Raw genomic sequence first — 17,820 nt, forward strand, 5'->3', positions numbered from 1 at the left:
GAGCAGTAATATCATAAACAAACTATTTCCATGCATGTTCATTAGGGTAAGAAATCACCCCCCAAAAAATGGTGTTATATCAAATCAATTATTAATTCCTGGACACAAACATGTTCTTTTAAAGTGCCCAGGCTTTCTTCCTCTCAGATAGTACAAGAGCACTCAAAGACTCCAAGCAAAAGTAATGCAAAATTACAGACTACAATATACTTTAACATAAGATTATCTTTATTTCAAGATCATACAAAGTATAAACAAAGATATAATTACACTGAAGTAAACCCTGCTCTTTAAGCATCTGAATGCTTAAGCAATGATACTGCCATCAAAAAATGCCTTTATTATTTCTTATTAAGAAATTTTATCTTATGGAGCGATACATCATGAAATCAATCGTTGTACATCTAGGAAATTTACCAATAGAGCTCTCTTCCACCGGGGTGTACACTTTGATTTGTCTCATGTGAGTGTCTCTTCCATTTTGGTGGTTAGCTAGAACAGCAATCTGAATCATAAACGTGCGAATAGGCTTCTTATGAGTATCTGTTAAAGGAACATGAATCCAGCCGCTTGGTTCCACTAATTCAAGTTGCTGCCAAAAACAAGACAAAAAAGCAAAACATTCAGAAACAGTTAACATACTGTAATATAAATGATCGCATACTAAGCCTGTTTCATAGAGCAGAGTCTTGCAAATCAGATTTTAGTTACTTTTTCAAATGAATTTGAAATAGTACAGTTGAATGGTCATAGCTAATTTACTGCTGGTGTAACTGGACACAAATTCAGCTGACTACTGTAGTGTTTACTTTTGCCTTTCAGAATCTACCCCTTATTTTGTGCCATAATCTTAAAATAAAAATCAGTATAAAAAACTCCAGCGTATAAATTCAAGAAAGTCAAAGCAGTACTATCTGGATCTTGTTACTGAAGTACACTGCTCAAAGATGACAGAAAATATGCATCTTAAAGTTAAATTGTTGTATCTAGGCACTCTGAACTAAAATATGCTAGAACGACTTACATAGGAAACTAAATCCACACAAAGTCTGGGTTTTCAGAAATTCCTTAGATTACTAGGGGGACTGGGAGGAGGAGGAGGAAGGTGACAGAGGAAAAAATACAGGATAACTCACAGACTTCATCTCACCTATGTGTCAAGACAGATGCCTGGCCAATTAATAATTGCTGCACAGCCATTTAATCACTTTCTAAGGTCCATTTGGACTTGGCTTTTATAAAAACAGACCAAGTGTAATATGATTTTTTTTTCTTTAATCCTACAGAAACCAATGTCAAACCAAGCAAAGAATTGCATTTTGTTAACTCTAAACCACATCACTGCCACATCAGCATGCTGAAATCAAGCTGGATGCTATGCAGAAGTGTGGTAACAGCTTTTGTTTAAAGCTAGTTGCCCAACTTCAAAGCACAGCTCAAAACACATATGGAAGAGCACACAAGTAAGCAGAAGTCTTGGGGGGGGGGGGGGAAGAAAACACAACAAAACAGTTGTCCACAAGCAAGTGGATTTCACACAGCTAAGCAAATAAGACTGCTGTTCTTAGCAGCAGAGTTCCTGTAAGGAAAATCTATGCTTTGAGCAGCTCAAAATTCCCATCTTTCTCCTGAAAATACCGCATGACAAACATCCTGTCAAATGCCTTGCCTTTGCTGAAGCTTTCAAAAGACCCATCCGAGATCTACTCTTTCAGAGGCAGCAAACACCCTGAGGAAATGGCCCAAGAAGCGAGTAAAAAAGTTTGATGACTACTTTAAGTTTAAAGAGACAAAAAACTCTCTCACACCTCCACCTTAAAAAACCCCACAATCCAAAACTCTCCACTGCTGCAGGCTCTCCAACAAATAATTTCCAAAGCATTAAATTCACTAAACCTTAGCAGCAAATCTTTTCACTCTGGGTGCTAGACACTTCCACAAACACACATTCACTTACTTATTGTAACCCTGTCCCTTTCAAAAAACCTACAAAATCTTTTTTTTGCATAGGAAACTTCAGGTAACAGTTGGCTTTACAAAGTGATAAAAATGATGTACTGTTGAAACAGCTTTACAAAGGGGAAATTTGTCATGGTGAGGTAGTAAGTCAACAGTTTGAGCAAACAGGCTTTCCATCTCCACAGTGAACAGAAAGGATGAGTATGCCAGTAATATTTTATTCAACTAGTATAAGGTAAAGTGGCTACGATTTAGAAGAGAATTAAATTAGTTATTGCTAATTAAACTTGCATTTTAATATTATTCTCACAGTTTACAAGTTCTGACTGCTGATTCAAAGTGAAAAGTTTAAGTTCCAGAGCTACAATACTGGGATTTCTATGCTTGGATCAGTATGAAATGGGTTAGTTAATACAGTAAAAATGTACCACTTTCTATAGGTTGACACCATTGGTTTCAGACAGATCCAATACAGTTCAGGTTTACAAGCTTTATTGGGAAAGAAATTGCAAAGAGTGAAATAATGACTCCACCTCCAGAACCAAGAGAGGTACCAAGGGATTGGCAAAATTAGACTATTTGTACAAAAGTTGGATGCTTATTAAATTCACATCTTTTAAAAGAATTATTAGGGTCATAAAGGTAAGCATTGGAAAGTTAAGAGTTGCAAAGATAATTTTACTAATGTAATAATATGCCTGTATCTTATTACATAAATACACTTTTGATTACATGTTTATCAATGCTTTGTTTCATCCCTGATCAACGGGAGCTGGTCACATGCTTTATTTATAGCATGTTATTTTTCAGTCCTGCTACAAAGGCAATGAATTGCTTCACAAGCCTTTCTACAGAGATGGGACAAATAATTTTTACATCTGTAAAACACACAACTGAGGCATTAGGTTAATTAGATTAAAATATTCCCTAGTTCCAGATGTCAAATTTCACACACTTTGAACGTGATTTTTACTGTCCTTAGTAACATACAGTATTTTACACGAGGTTTAGCTCCCACTGAGTTCACTTGCAGTTAGAAGTGTCTGCATTTCTGTGAATTTATAAGAGTTCTCAAACCAGCCACCAAAACACACAGTATGAGCAGCCACCTAGCAACAGTTATTTCGGTGCATCATGTAAAAACACTATGCCTAAGCAGAGATTCCACACAATTCATCAAGCACCATTTAATTGTCTTAGCCACAAAGCCTTTTTTTAATTCCCAAAATCTCTGCTTCACTTACTCCACACGTTCCAACTTCTGATTGGATGATGAATACAGATCCTTTACTGTATAAATCCTGAACTTGTCCTCAGAATAGACCGCTTTCCCCATTCCAATCAAAGAGTTGCCTCTTGGACAAAGCATGCAACACGTGACAAAGTTGGAGGCTGTACTACAACGTATTAATTGCAAGAGGTCTGAGTTAGGCTTAAATGTTTGAAAAAAGTAAGCTCTTGATTTTTGCCCTCTAAATAACATTACTGTACTGTGACATTTTTTGAATCTACTTTTTTTTAAATTGATGCCTACATAGTTCAGTAAAATGATTAAAACCTTGAGACCCACTCAACTATGAAGTTCAGATACAACAAAACCTAACTATTATTATCTGAACATCCACTAGAAAAGGCAGTAGTATTTTGCCGGTGATATACACACATTTTCTGTGACCAAAGGAATGGTACAAACCAGACACACACACACACTCCTAAATTATTCTCCAGATCTGTCATGCTCTTTCAGATGAGTGAGGCAGTTTGTTTTTCAAGAGGGCCCAGGTCCTTCCCCAGGGAGAAGGAACAGGACATGGGAGTAGGCAGTGGTAGTACAAGACAAAATGTTGCCCACTCTTTAGTTCAATGTCAGCACCCAGATCCAGCCATTACAATTCCTAGCAGAAGTGGGATGAAATACGCAGCTCTACTCTGCCTGGAGCATTCCCAGTGTGAACAGAATCTAAAGGAAACTTACTGTGAAGTTTTAAGAAATTCCTATTAAGCCCATGCAAATGGCAATCTTTCAAAGCCTTGTAAACCGGTCTGGAAATTTGGGTGGATTTTTACAGGGAGGCAAAAGGCACATCCTCAACACAAAGGCTGAACTGTTGCCAAATTTCAAATCCTTGCTTCAGAGCTTGGGGGCACTGGAGCATCAAAGAAGGATACCAGAATATTCTCACACAAGCAAAATGGCATACTTTTCACTAGCCTTATTCTTGGAACAGCACTGCTTTGGCTGAAACTTTCAAAAAAATTCAACCCAAAGCAGACATCTGGCATGGAAAAATCTGTCTGAACTGAACTTTGGCAAAAGTTATAAAGTAACTAAGAGTTAAGCCTTAAAATGGAAAGGGTCACACAACCTTAAGTACAGGTGGCACTAGCAGCTCTGCCTATAGTAAATATTATACTTTAAATCCATTTCAGTTGACTTTGCTGTCAACCCTGTTCTTTAAAAGCACTAGCCACTGTATATACATACATATATGTATATACATGTTTCACCCCAACTCTACAGCATAAGTCCACTATGAGATTAAGTTTCCTCCTGTATTTTTTCCTCCTATGTAGGTCATTAAAAAATCAGTCACAATTAACTGGCTACCAGGAAAGTTTTAAAAAATCAGCTGTATTATTAATTGCCTGAGTAAAATTAAAAATTGGAAGTTTCTTTCTGTTATGTGCTTTACCAGAAACGGTTAAAAAAGGGGAAACAAAGGAAAGAATGAGTGCGAGTTCAACGTTAACAACTCAGGACAGTTCCTGCTCCTCTAGACTAATCTTACATACAATATACAAAAAGCCTAGGGTGGTTGTGTTTTTTTTTTTAAGTTTGCTTCTAATACTATAAATTGTGACAATTGATAGACAAGAGCATGAAAGTCAAAAAGGAACAAAGGGATAAAAATTGAAATGGAAAAATCACTCACCTGTCCTTTGCTGCTGTTACACACTCTTATCTATCTCTTCTCCTGCTTTCTCTCCATTGCTTTCTTATTTTTCCTGTCCTCTGCGTGCTACAGCTTTACCTACGGACATATACTCCCACTCCAATCATCCATGTTATTTTGAAAGCCAAAGCAGAAATAATATTCTCAATGGAAATCTGTCCCCCAACCAATTTAACAGCCCTGTTTCTTCACTTTATTGTATAGTTCAGAGGTTCTACAGAATTCCATACACATTTGGCAAGGCTACTATTGCAACTAATGGGTGTTCTACCATAGAAGATGCAAACCACACAACAAAATAAAAATTAAAAAAAGGCTAAAGCAACTTGAGGCTACACTTCAGAAAGATGACTGAACACAAGACCAGAGCTTTTAAGAGGAAGCTTGTTCTACACTGGTATTGCTGGCCTCCTTATAGGATAGGAAATTATTTACCCAAAGAAGGCTTTCCTATTGTACTTAATCCTACTTAAATTGAATATTGACCTCTTTTCCATACTCAATGATATTCTGCTTAAATTCTGTGGTGTCTTCAAAGTGGCATACAATTCAAACTGCTACTTCTAATAGGCTTATAAACCCGACCCAAGTTGTTTGCTATACTTAGTGTAGGCTAACATCCTTGAAACAATACATGATTTTTGTTGCCCTATGAAGATATCTTTTGTGAAGATACAGAAAGGAAAAAACACTGTAAATAGTTTCATATTCAGGGTCATTACAAACACATCCCAGAATGTATGCTAGACAGGGCTCCCAGATTTCAGGGGAATAAGTTTTTCCTTGCATATATAGGAAGAAAAAGCAGCCTGTTTTCTTCCCCTGGAGAAAAAAATCCTCTTCTGCACACATGTACTGACAGAAAGCTGGAGAACTACTGCTGTCATCACAGCTTCACCATGACACAACATGATTGTGAGATGCTGGTACCTCATCACATTTCCATTTAATCTTCTGTACTACCAGATCCAAATGGCAACACATATTTCTAGTTGTTGGCCCTGAAAACAGGCTGTGAAACCAAACAGCATTTGATTTTACCCCTTCTACTTGTCTCATAAAACTGTTAAAGCTGCTTCTTTTTATTTTAGTGACTTAGCCACATTTGAAATTAAAAGTAGTGGCTAGACTGTTCTTCACAAATATGATTTTGCCTATGTGCTTAAGTAGTTTTTACCATACAGTTGTATAAAAAACCCTTAGCTTTTTGAAGCAGGTGTTCTCAATAAATAATGTATTCTTTCAAGCAGAAGAACATTATAAAACTAAGTTCCAGAGGAAATAAACGCTATTTTCAGAAGTGAAGTATTGATCAATGCACAGACTTTCTCCAAGTTAAGCGATCAAATATGGAAAAGGTTTTTCCCTGTTTAGCCATTGGTTTTTTTTTTTACAGCTATCCAAATATGTTTTCACAACAACTGGCAAGGAGAAAGAAGGCTGGCTAAATTGCCAAAATTCTCTTTCCATAATTGCCATGTCCTACCATATAGCTACCAGGATTCAGAATCAGTAGACCTCTGCATAATTCCAAGTATTGGAACTGTCAACACATGAAGTAGCAGAGCTTGGGCTTCAGCCATCACTTCACTTAGGAAGGAAGAGAACCAGTTAATAGCAGTGATGCACCAGTTCCAGCAGAAAAATGAAGCATGTCCAAAAGAAACTTCACAAGTTCCAAGTGAGTCAAAGGAGGGACACCACACCAGCAGCTTAACAAGAAACACAGAAACATGCTCAAAGGACCCACTATGAAAAGCACACTTCTTTGCTCTAACGAAGCAACGACCACCTAAGGAGGTGGCTCTGTGGTCTTAATCAGTCACCTACTTAAACGGTCAAGAAATCTAACTTCAGTCCATTAGGTAAGAGAAGTTTTCCATTCTTCCAAACATCAGTTCCTGAAGAATCTAGAGGAACACAGTCCATCCCTCAGGAAGATTCAACTATGGATTTGGGCAGACAGGAGACTAGTTGCAGAATAAGCTATATTAGGCAGTGAAACCTGCAACTACTAAAAATGCCTATCATAAGCCTTTTGTTCAAATATGCTGAAAGAAATAACTTTTGGGAAGACTAGGAAGGTTGAAAAAGAGAAAGGTCAAAAAGATCCTTGCAAAAAGTTTTATAGAACCTCCTTCTTCAGACTATTCTGCTTCAGAGTAAAACAGTAAAAATTAACCGATGCCCAGGTGTTAGAAAGTTGTACCCAGTTTAGACAACTAAACACACAAGCCAAGCTAGAAAAAGTAAAAGTTTACTGATACAGATTACCAAAATAAATATTTGTCACAGAATATGTATCTGAGCCTATAAGCAGCATAGAAGTCAACTAGACCACAGAGACCCTGAAAACATACTACAGAAGTCCTCAATGAGCTCAATGTAACAGGGAAACACTATGAAAAATGATAAAATACATTAGGCCAAATTTTCATGAATGCATTAAATTTGACTTCAATTTGCACAGATCAGTTTTCAAAACATCTTGCTGAGCTTCTCTCGGAATCATTTGTACCCATAAAATATTCAAATGTATCATGTGCCAATTCAAGTTTATGCAATTAAGCTTTTTGTAAGTGACAGTGTATATATGTCCAGAATCACCCATAACTTGTCTTCATTTCACTTATTTCTGAACTGTTGAATGAAGTGGTAAGAAGTCTTGCAAACATTAAATATTCTTTAGAAAATGCTCTGTAAAGCAACACTACTGCTTTATTATGACAAGCAAAAGCAGCTCACCATCATCTTGAGGATCTTTCACTGTGAACTCCTGGTAAAAAGCAGACATCTGAAAACTGGAGTTACAGCCTCTGATGGGTAAGGAATCAGTTAAGACAATGTTATCCCCCTAAGAGGATCCCATCCTTTAAAATATGATCCGCCAAGTTTTAAATACACTTGACAAGTTGTGAAAGAGCAACAGAGTAAGGTGCAAAAAGGATTCAAACCACAGAAGTTTTTTTTAAAAAACAATACTTGGTAAATAGCATAAAACCATTAAATTGGAGGCTAGTGTAATGCTTGGAACTAAAAATATCATGCTTCTATACAGGTATCACTGAAAACTTTAGTGAAAACTAGTTTTTACACATAAGGCATGCAACTGAATGGATGGAGATCTGCAGACACCTTGTAGATCACAAACAGGCATGTTTCCGAAGCAAGCAGATGACATCAACTGAGCTAGGATGTAACCTAAGTTTCACATAGCAGAAGTGATTCACCAGCCAATTTGTGAAATGGTTTTGTTGACTGGTCCATTTTGATATTTTTTAGAATGAGGTAGCCTGATCAGAATTTCCCCATACAGTAAAAAAGCAAGGATTCTGCTGATAAAACAATACACTCTTTTCCCAGATGTACTTCATTGGTTCAGACAGAATTTCAATACTACAACAGGAATAAGCTTTGGAAGAATACAGCATTGAAATTTAATCCATGAAGTGTTAAACAGGGAAAGTCAGGTTTTGCATTATTATTGCCCTCATAGTTTGTCTGAAATCTTATGCAATCAGATGAGGAGCATGTAAGAGGACAACAATTAAGTCTTAGACACAAGGGGAGTCTCTGGTAGGTATGCACATAAGACTACTGTCAAATGGGAGAAAATGGGGTACAATTGCACATGCTGTGGAACACCAAGAATTTTATGATGGACTCACAGGAAAAACAGCTGGTTTAAAAGTATCAAGTGATAAAGAATAGTAAGCACTCAGGCCTGCAAAGGGGTCAAGGCTGTGCTGAACTGCCCACAAACTCCTGACTGATGAAGTCACTTTGGTGGAAGTGCCACAGGCTGATAACACCAGTGGTCTGGACACATGTGGAGGGGCCCCTGTCCGTGGTACTTAAGCAACCACCACCCTGCCCATCACACTTGCACTACAGCATCTACTCACAGCCCTTGCTGGTAACACTTGTACAGTCAGGTACGTGCAGCCTGAGAGACAAATAAAGAGCCTGCCAAATGCTCAGCTACTGTGGATTTGTCAGCCAAAACTGTCTTACTCAATTGTAATTTCAGAAAATATTGTCTGCTTAACTCTGGGTGGCAGAAAAAGAACAAGCAAAAGGAAAAAAAAATAGACAACAATCTTTGAATACTTCATCCTCTAGAATTTGGCTGAAAACAACTCTTCATTCTAGAAAACATATCCGCAGAAACCATCATGAATTTGTCACAGATTGTTTGCTAGGAAAGTCTCTCTGGAAGGAAAGGAACACTGTTTTCACATTTGTTGTGCCATGTATACTGTTTTTTTAAAATACGTTCTGTGAGGGATGATGCATAGGCAGCTCAAAATTTGTTACAAAAATACATGTCTCAAGATGTACACAATGTTTCAGAGAAGGCCAAAAAATGTTAAATAGCTTGGACAGTTTACTCAAGTCCCACATCTTTAAAATCCTATTTTTTCAAGTGACCTTGCTCAACAAAACTTTTACATAACAGTTTATGCTTGACACATCCATAAATTAAATCTCATTAGAGAAGGACTGCCTGTCTGTGTATATCTTAAGTTGCAGCCATCCTATCCACCAGAACTTAAGAAAAATACAAAAACCTTCTCCCTGTCCCTTTGGAAAGCAGAGTGAGCAAATCAGCAAATACAGAGTGACAACGCAGTCTAGCATGGAGTTTCATATGCACGTGTATGGAAATAAGGCCTAAAACTCCAAAGCAAACCTTCAACCCACAGCATGAAGTCATCTAAGTTTAGTTTGGTTTCAGCTAAAACAGATTCCATCTTAACAGGAACCTGTTGCTCCAGAAGAAATAATGTCTCCAACTGACATCAGTCATAACAGCTGTGAAATTCTGGATTCTCTGATTTAATGAAAAATGCTTTTCATAATTCATTTAGAGATCAGTCAAGAGTGGAAGAAGGGAAGGTAAACATATCCTAAGCTCATTAGCATTCTCCTGCTGGGACCTATGTCTCATTAACCAGCTGTCACAATAGACAGGAATGCCATACCTTTGCAGGTGCACTGCTATTAAACTTTGAAAAGACTCCTGGTATCAGGGGAAATCCTTCAGACCTACAGGGACTTGGCTCCAATGTGAATCTCAGTTACTTCCCTTGAGCTTGGCAGATAGTACGCTGAAGCTGAAAAAGCAACAAAAAAAAATTCTTGCGCTTATGCTCTAGAGTGGTGGCCTGGCTGACAGTGTCAAAAATAGGTAATGCAGCCCAAAACAAACTTTCTGCTTCAGTTTGCCTACTTCTGGTACCTAAGTTGTTTAAAGTCTAAGTTGCAGACAAACTGGAACAGATTGTATCTGGACAGTCTGGTCCTAAAAATGAATGGTAGGAAAGCTATGGTTTGCTGCAAGTCTTTAAACTTTCCAAAATTCCAGCTTTCTGAAAGAGGGATAAGGGATTTTTTTTTTTTTTTTTTTAAAAAAAAAACCAGGGTACTATCCAACTAAAATTATCAGTAGCTCAGAATATTATAGATACAGGTGGGAGAAAGGAAACAGTACATTTAAAAACCCACAAAAAATTACTAGAAAATATATAGCCAACACTGCACATTTAGAAAGAAGTACAAATCTCATTTAGCGAAATCAAACATTTCGTACCTTTTGGGAAGCCCTTCGATTCATAAAAGCCTATCTCACTGCAATGTTTTTTCATTTTATGGACAAGTAACTAAAGAGGAGACCCCATATACACAAGGTAAAAGGTAAATATCCTACTAAGTAGGAGTCTGGCAGATGATGACCAGCTGATGCAGGTCCTTTTTGGTATGCTGTGTGACAATACAGAACAGAACCAGAAGATTCTCTAAGAATTATGTTTAAAGGATCAACTGTTGTAAAAAGGGAACAAACGATGGCATTAACACGGCAAACGTGATTCATAGAACTGTTTCTTTGAAAACCCTTCCAGTAACTTTTACCTGATCAGAACACAGGAAGAAAAACAGGGAGACTGCTTTACAAAAAAGCAAACACAAACCAAAACACCCTACAATTTCCCAAGTTCATTCCAACAAATGGCATTATCTGCATTCAAACTTTCTAGTCACAACACAAAACAGTGACAGAACTATCAAAAAAAAATCCGGTTAAGTATGTGGACTAAGGTTTTCATAACAAAGGAAACGGGACACAAAGTTCTTAAAAATTACATAAGATGACACATTACTAGCCCTTTTATTTAAATTCTTATCCAAGTCATGAATTTGAGTTCCCCCCTCCTAAAAGCACTGAAAAGCCCTAAGATTTTCCAATTCCTGTACAAAGATCTAAAAACCTTAGTCCCTCTTCAAAGAGGCATCCACCCAAAATAAGGACATCATCTCCTACAATTTCCAGGCGAGTCAGCCTGCTCTCAGGGAAGACAGTAGCACTTCAACCATCTACTGAAGAGAGGTAGGGGAAACCAGGAGATAGTATAGCAGAAAGTGAAAGAGCAGAGAGCTCTACATGTAGAACAGAAAACAGATTGAACAAGAGCAGTGGAACATGCTACAGCAAAGAAGTCTGAAAACATATTAAAAACCCCTCTGAAGTTCAGGTAAATTTACATTACAAATGGGACTGCTTACCAAAGAATGGGACAAGGTGTTAATATTGGCAGCTGCCTTTTATGAAAGGTAACAGAACACCATAGAATCCTACAAGAAAGGAGAGAATAAGCAGAATTTCCTGTAAGCAAAGAAACAAGTGCTTTAAAAGAAAATCCTACAGTAGTTACTTGTTAAGTGATGGCCTTATACATCATAACCTTAAGGCAAATAGAATTAAGACATCAGAAACCAGGAGATACCAGAGCATAAAGGAGAGGTCCTATCAATTTTTTCCAAACCAGAACTGCTGGGTACAAGCAGAAACAATATAAATGGACTGTATGGATGCACTGCACAAATTTATTGCAAAGGGAACTTAAATGATTGAAAACACTACTGGGAAATAACTAATCTTACAAAGGTTCAGAGGTTTGCAAAATGGATGAAAACTTTACTTCCGATGTCTGCAGTTCCCATTTGTTCTAATGTATATAATGGAACAATATTATGTTTGTGTGAAAGTGCAAAAAAACCAGCTCATAATTTACCTTCAAAATTGTTTAGCCATAACCAGGAAATATGTCTAGACATAGCTACAGTTAAATTATACAAAGAAAGTATTTGAAAAAAACAGATTATGCAATGAATATTTAAGTGAAGATTTAAGTGTCTGAAAACTAGTCAGAGTTAATCCTATATCAAATCATCTTGACTAACTTAGCAGAGATAGCCTAGTGATTACACTTCATGCCTTGCACTTTGCATCCCAGAGAATGCTGGAATACTTCAGAAAATTAATAAGAGAAGTGAATAAATACAAGAAAATGGGAATATCACAAGATTTTAAAAAGTCAATAGTGGTAGCAGCAGACAGCTGCTAGTTCTCAAGCACCCTTTATAAGTGAGGGGAAGAAAGTACATCTAAAACAGAGAAAAACATTCCCCTCACTGAAAAGGGCTCTTATTACACACTGAAGAGAACTAGATTTCTGATCTCCTACCAGAAGATGGGCCCACAAAACTGCATGGCTCTAACATTTTATCTTTTACACAAAAATGTAGTTCCTGAGTGACTGTAATTGTTAGAAAAAGACTGCAATAGATTATTTCCAAGTGCTACCAAATTAAAAAAAATCCTACTTATTCTTTACCAGCAAGAGGACAAGTTATCGCTTTGTAAGACACAAAAAACACTGGGGTTAAGTGAAAGCATTTCTCCTGGTTCCACAGGAATTACTTGTTTCTGAAGAAGTAGAGAATGAAAGAGGGTTCCCTCATTTCATTTCTAGGAATTTAAAGACCTTAAACCTATGTAAATAATTCCCAAATCCTGCAGAAGTGTAGTATACAAACGAGTAAAACATTTTTGCATCTGGATAAGGACTCTGTGGATGCAGATACTCAGTAAAGATGAGTGGGGCAAAACCTGATAAACTGTAACATTACTCAAGTTCATTATAGCATGCCAGATTTCAATAAGCAAATGCAGAGTAACATTTCACAGGATCCAGAGCAGATGTAATGCTCAACTCAAGGAATATTTACTCATTGGAAACAAATGCAAGAGACTGTTGTGAAAACTATTTGTGTAAATTTAAAATGCAATGCAATGTCTCATCTGAGAAAGATCCCAAATTCATAAACATGTCTCACTGGAGATATATTTTCGTACGAATGAACTTTAAAAGAGAAGAAATAGGAGTATATCTGTCAGAGGTTCAGCTGGGTAGTTTTATATGAGCCAGAATACACTTCCATAAATTTGCAAAGCTGGAACCAGGACTGTTGCCCAATGGAAGCATTTAATTTTACATCTACACACACTTTCTTTTTCCTTAACATACTGGAGCAAATGCAGTAGAGTTTTCACCTTTTGTTTGTGCTCTCTTACAAATCCATGTCTAAGTGTGTCCAGAAAAATGCAACGCTATGCTTCATTGTTTAATGTGGAGGTCACACTCTGGACTCTGCTTCTCTCAATCTAGATGAACTCTATTTCTTGACTTTTTCCTAGGAGCCAAAGATTCCTCAAGTCACCATTTACTCAAAGAATGTACAGTTCAAAAAGATATTCAGATGGAGCTATACAGTGTTGGGCTAATGACTGCCTTAATGCAACAGCATGCCTACTATAAACTGCAGTCTGGAATGGTATTAATGCTATGTTCAACAGATGTAAGAATATCAGTTCTTCAGCATAAACTGTATGAGAATCAAAATAAAATTACATCTTGTATGTTCCTGAAGAATGAGGGGACAGCGGAAAAAACAAAACACAAGAATGACATAATTGAAAACTTGCTTACCAATAGGCCTAAGTCCTAAATTTAGAGCTACTGTTGGATATCACCTTACTGCTTAAGAGATGTGAAGTCAGTAACAAGCTGATTGAATTGGATTACAAATGCATGCAACTTACTGTGTACCTTAATGTCCTGTGGGTACACATGCTCTGCTTAATTTAATTCTGCTATGCAATTAAATCTTTATCTCCTTATGACAGACAGTGTAAATAAAAAGAAGAAAGTCTAATAATTCCACAATGGAAGTTCTTACCCCAGCAGTGCTAGATTTACCCAAAGCTGATTTATGAAAACCTCTCCATTAAACATGGTGACCGTCATAATCACAACAGAGACCTGTTCAAACAGAGGAAAGCCTACTTGAAAATTTTACTAAACCATTTCTCTTGATATGGAACTGCAACTCCTTCTGCAACAATGAGAAAACAAAATATGACTTGATTTAACCTTACAAATTATCCTCAGTAACATCATCTTGCTAAGTAGTAACAAATGAATCTCAACACAAGAGAAACAAATTAGGATTTTCTGCATTTGCTAGTAGAAATTATCCAAAAAAATCCTTCATACACAGAGTTGAATTTGACCTCTGACAGATACAGAGGGGGAAAAAAAAAATCTTAAAAAGGAGCATAATAAGTATTAGGGGCTAGACTCTCATGGTTCACTCAAAGACTGACTGAGAACAGCATTCATAAAAAGCCTCAATAAAAACTGTATTTGTTAACATTCCTTTAACATGAGACATAAAGCACTCCAAAATTCATTCTGAAATAAAATAGGAGTGTGAGATAAACCTAGTGTGGGAATTGGACGAAGAAGGCTAGAGAGCACAGGCCCTCAAGCCAGACACATATGCTACGTTATCACACTCGTTCCACCCTCTCTCATGTGTTACTGCAGAAAATAGGAAAACCCTGGGAAAGATTTTTGATTCAAATGCATGATCCCTGTTATCTTATGAGAGAATAAGACAGAGAACAGTCCTCAAAGAAATAAATTATACTTCAGATCTATAGAAACATTTCTATGCACTACTTGAGATAAGGAACAGGATAAAACCACATTCAATTTCCACCCCCCACCCCCCCAAAAAAAACTTAGCAAAGAATACGATGTAGACACTGCCTAGCAGTATTCTCAAAGCTCCTAGCAGACACGTGATCCCTGACCAAAATAACATTTCAGCAATCAAGGGAACAAGACCTAACTCTAGAAAGGACTGTCATGACAATAGGTCTGAGGCAACTGAATCTCTGCTCAAGAACTCTGTATTTGTCCAGGTAGCATTTCCTTCTGAACCTCAAGGATTGCTTTAACTTGTCATGTGAACAGCATTCCTTTCCATAACTACTTTCTTAATGACACTGTGAATAATCTCAGATTTCCACTAAAACGTTAAGCTTCAGGAATAAAAAAAAAACACAAGATGATGATTGTAATGATAAAACCCCCTCATATACCTACATGAAATACATTTGTTGTTCTACTTTTACCTGAAAAAAAAGTCTGCCTTTTCATTTTTAGAGATACAGAATAATATATTCTTACTACTGTTTATGCATGCTAACACTACTTTTGAATTTACAGAAATTTGTTTGTTTGGTGTTGGCCTGACAAAGCATGGCATATCCAGTGCATTTTATGGATTTGTTTGGGGTTGGGGTTTGGTTTTTTTTAAGTCTTACTTAGTAGCAGCACCTGATAACTTTGCCACGAGGCAATACCTACTACAAATAGTTAAAACTGATTGAATTTGTACTGATGCAAATAAAGATACGTACAACATGGAAGCAACACAGGCCAGAAAATAGTAAGTGGTGGACCAATTGGCTCCTGATTTCTTCTATATTGGGGCCACTTCCTCCCCCTAACCCCTTTGCTAAACTGTTAAAGAAGAGTGGTTGAGAGAATCACAGGATGTTCCCAGCTGCTGTTACCTACAAATTGTTTAAGTGAAACAGAAAATAAGGTGTGGTGTGCCAGTTGACCAGCACCAGGTGAGATACAGCACAAGACTCTCTAGTTCTTGGGTATCTTAGAAAGTTCCCATTCATTTTGTATCTTCTTTTCTTATGCTTAACGCAAACTAAATGTCAGCTGCTGGCTTTTCTCTTTGAAGGTTTTTTTAATAGTGTGCTAGTAGCACCCAGAGGGATCAGAATCAATATTTGATTTGACCTTTCTGCACGTATTTAGCACTTCTCACTGTTTGAAATTATCTAGTACTCCCTCTAAGGATTACTTTCCACAATTAAGTCTGAAGACAATCAGGTAAATCAAAGCTGATTATTTATAATTCACTGACTTTATCCTCCCAATCCTGATCCACAGTTTGTGGGAAAAAATAGCTCAAATGCCACTGGAAGATATTTCCAACTGGCTAGCAACCTCTTCAGAAAGATAAAAGCAGGAGTGAGTGAACAACATCTTATATCATCTTTGACACAAAAGAACTCGGTTTTAAATCTTTCAAGGAAAATGCTGGCAATCAGTATTGGACTCCCACGATGTTCTTTTACATATGGGATCCAAAACCAGAGCAGATAACTTTGGATTTCTCAGGTCTGGGGAACTTCAAGTATGGGAAAAAGCATGGTTGTACAATGTGGTAGGGGGGAAGAAAAGGAAGAGGAAATAGGTAAACAGCCCTCTTTAACAATTTCCATGCAGTATACAGGGCCCTTTACTACAGAAAAACATAATTTCCCTTTCAAGTCCAGGTCTGCCGATATCAGAAAGCGCTTCTGTAAGACCTCCTCCCTAGCATGCTGCTCCCTAGACATTAGAGTCTGTTGTTCCAGACAGTTTCTTCAGTGGTACCTACCTTCTTGCTCTGCTAAATAACTGGTAAAGTCAGGTTGTCTGGATTCCTCCCAGAATACTCATCATTCCCTCCACCCCACCCCACACTTCCCCAAAAGCATAGAGCAGGCAAACAAAGAAAATAAGCATTTTTCAGCTTTCTTTCCTTAGCCCAAACCTTGAAGCCTTATGTGACCAGGAGCCTCTTCAAACATCCAAGAAACAAACCTAACTGACAATCCACACAGCAGTTTCCCTTTGGGGACACACACAATTAAAATTGTTACTAGAAGCTTCTCTTCAAATCTTTACAAGCAAGGAAAACTAAAAGATGCATGTTGTTACAGCAATTAACACTGTATGGAAATTCAGAGTGCAGGCACTCCCCTTGTCAATGATCAAAAAAAAAGATCTAATTCTGTTCCCAAACAACCTGTTGACCTAATTTCTGCAATGGATTGTAGCACATTTGTTCACAAGAAGTTATAAAAACAGTAACATAAACTCATAAGTAATTTGCTGTTTAACACAGAAGACCACACCTGGGTGGAAAACCATTATGCTTTAATCTGAAAAAGAAATTAAGATAACCTATACCTAGGAACTAGCCCATTGCCATATTGGTAACAGTAAAAAGGAAAGACATACACTTTTGCAATTACTGCTGTGAAGGAAAGAGACACACTTGTATATAGTTCTGTGGTCATATGACACAATCTTAACTACAGTTGAGGAGGGCAGGAACAAAAAAAAAACCACACCACAAGTGAAGTCAGTCTGTAATATTTTTTTAGATAGATAACCAAAAGCATAATTTCTATACTGGCAAGCATACACTGACATCATTTGCCACTGGCAATTATACTAGCAGAAGGACTTTAGCAGTGTTTATTCAGTCAGATAAATAGATAATTATCTTGAGTATCAAGGTAAACTGTCACACTTTACCTAGCTTGAACCTTATAATCTGGTTTAGAATCATTTCCTTTTCCTTTAACTTTTATGAATCTAGCAAAAGACTAGGAACTGTAATCATCTGTCCCTGCATTAAACAGTTTGCCTACCAACAATATGCCCAAGTGCAGAGAGATTAAAAACAAATGAGAAAATCGATGTTGCTACACACTACAGTTTGCAAGTGAACAATATTACATGCTTTGTAAACCACAGTTAAAATGAATTCTGATCAATTGAGGAGGGTGATCTGATCAAGCACCATGAAGACATTCTAGATGAGCCTGCACACTGAAACCCAGCATAAGCCGTAATGCTGG

General features: G+C 37.2%; 1 protein-coding gene across 6 annotated transcripts in view; it reads right to left on the reverse strand.

Annotated features, from left to right (window-relative positions):
- Window positions 1-232: 232 nt before the first annotated feature.
- Window positions 233-17,820, reverse strand: part of ANAPC10 (anaphase promoting complex subunit 10) — a 37,350-nt gene continuing 19,762 nt past the window's right edge. For 3 of the 6 annotated variants that reach the window (XM_075708645.1, XM_075708646.1, XM_075708651.1), the window contains exon 5: window positions 233-592. In XM_075708645.1, the coding sequence (XP_075564760.1) occupies window positions 362-592 (231 nt within the window). In that variant the 3' untranslated portion in view covers window positions 233-361. Of the gene's footprint in view, window positions 593-4,947; window positions 4,992-9,950; window positions 10,031-17,820 lie in introns of those variants that run through there. The other 3 variants (XM_075708647.1, XM_075708649.1, XM_075708648.1) reach the window with 3 other exon arrangements.

This window comes from Pelecanus crispus, chromosome 4 (genome assembly GCF_030463565.1).
Source record: "Pelecanus crispus isolate bPelCri1 chromosome 4, bPelCri1.pri, whole genome shotgun sequence".
In the NCBI taxonomy this organism is placed as follows: domain Eukaryota; kingdom Metazoa; phylum Chordata; class Aves; order Pelecaniformes; family Pelecanidae; genus Pelecanus; species Pelecanus crispus.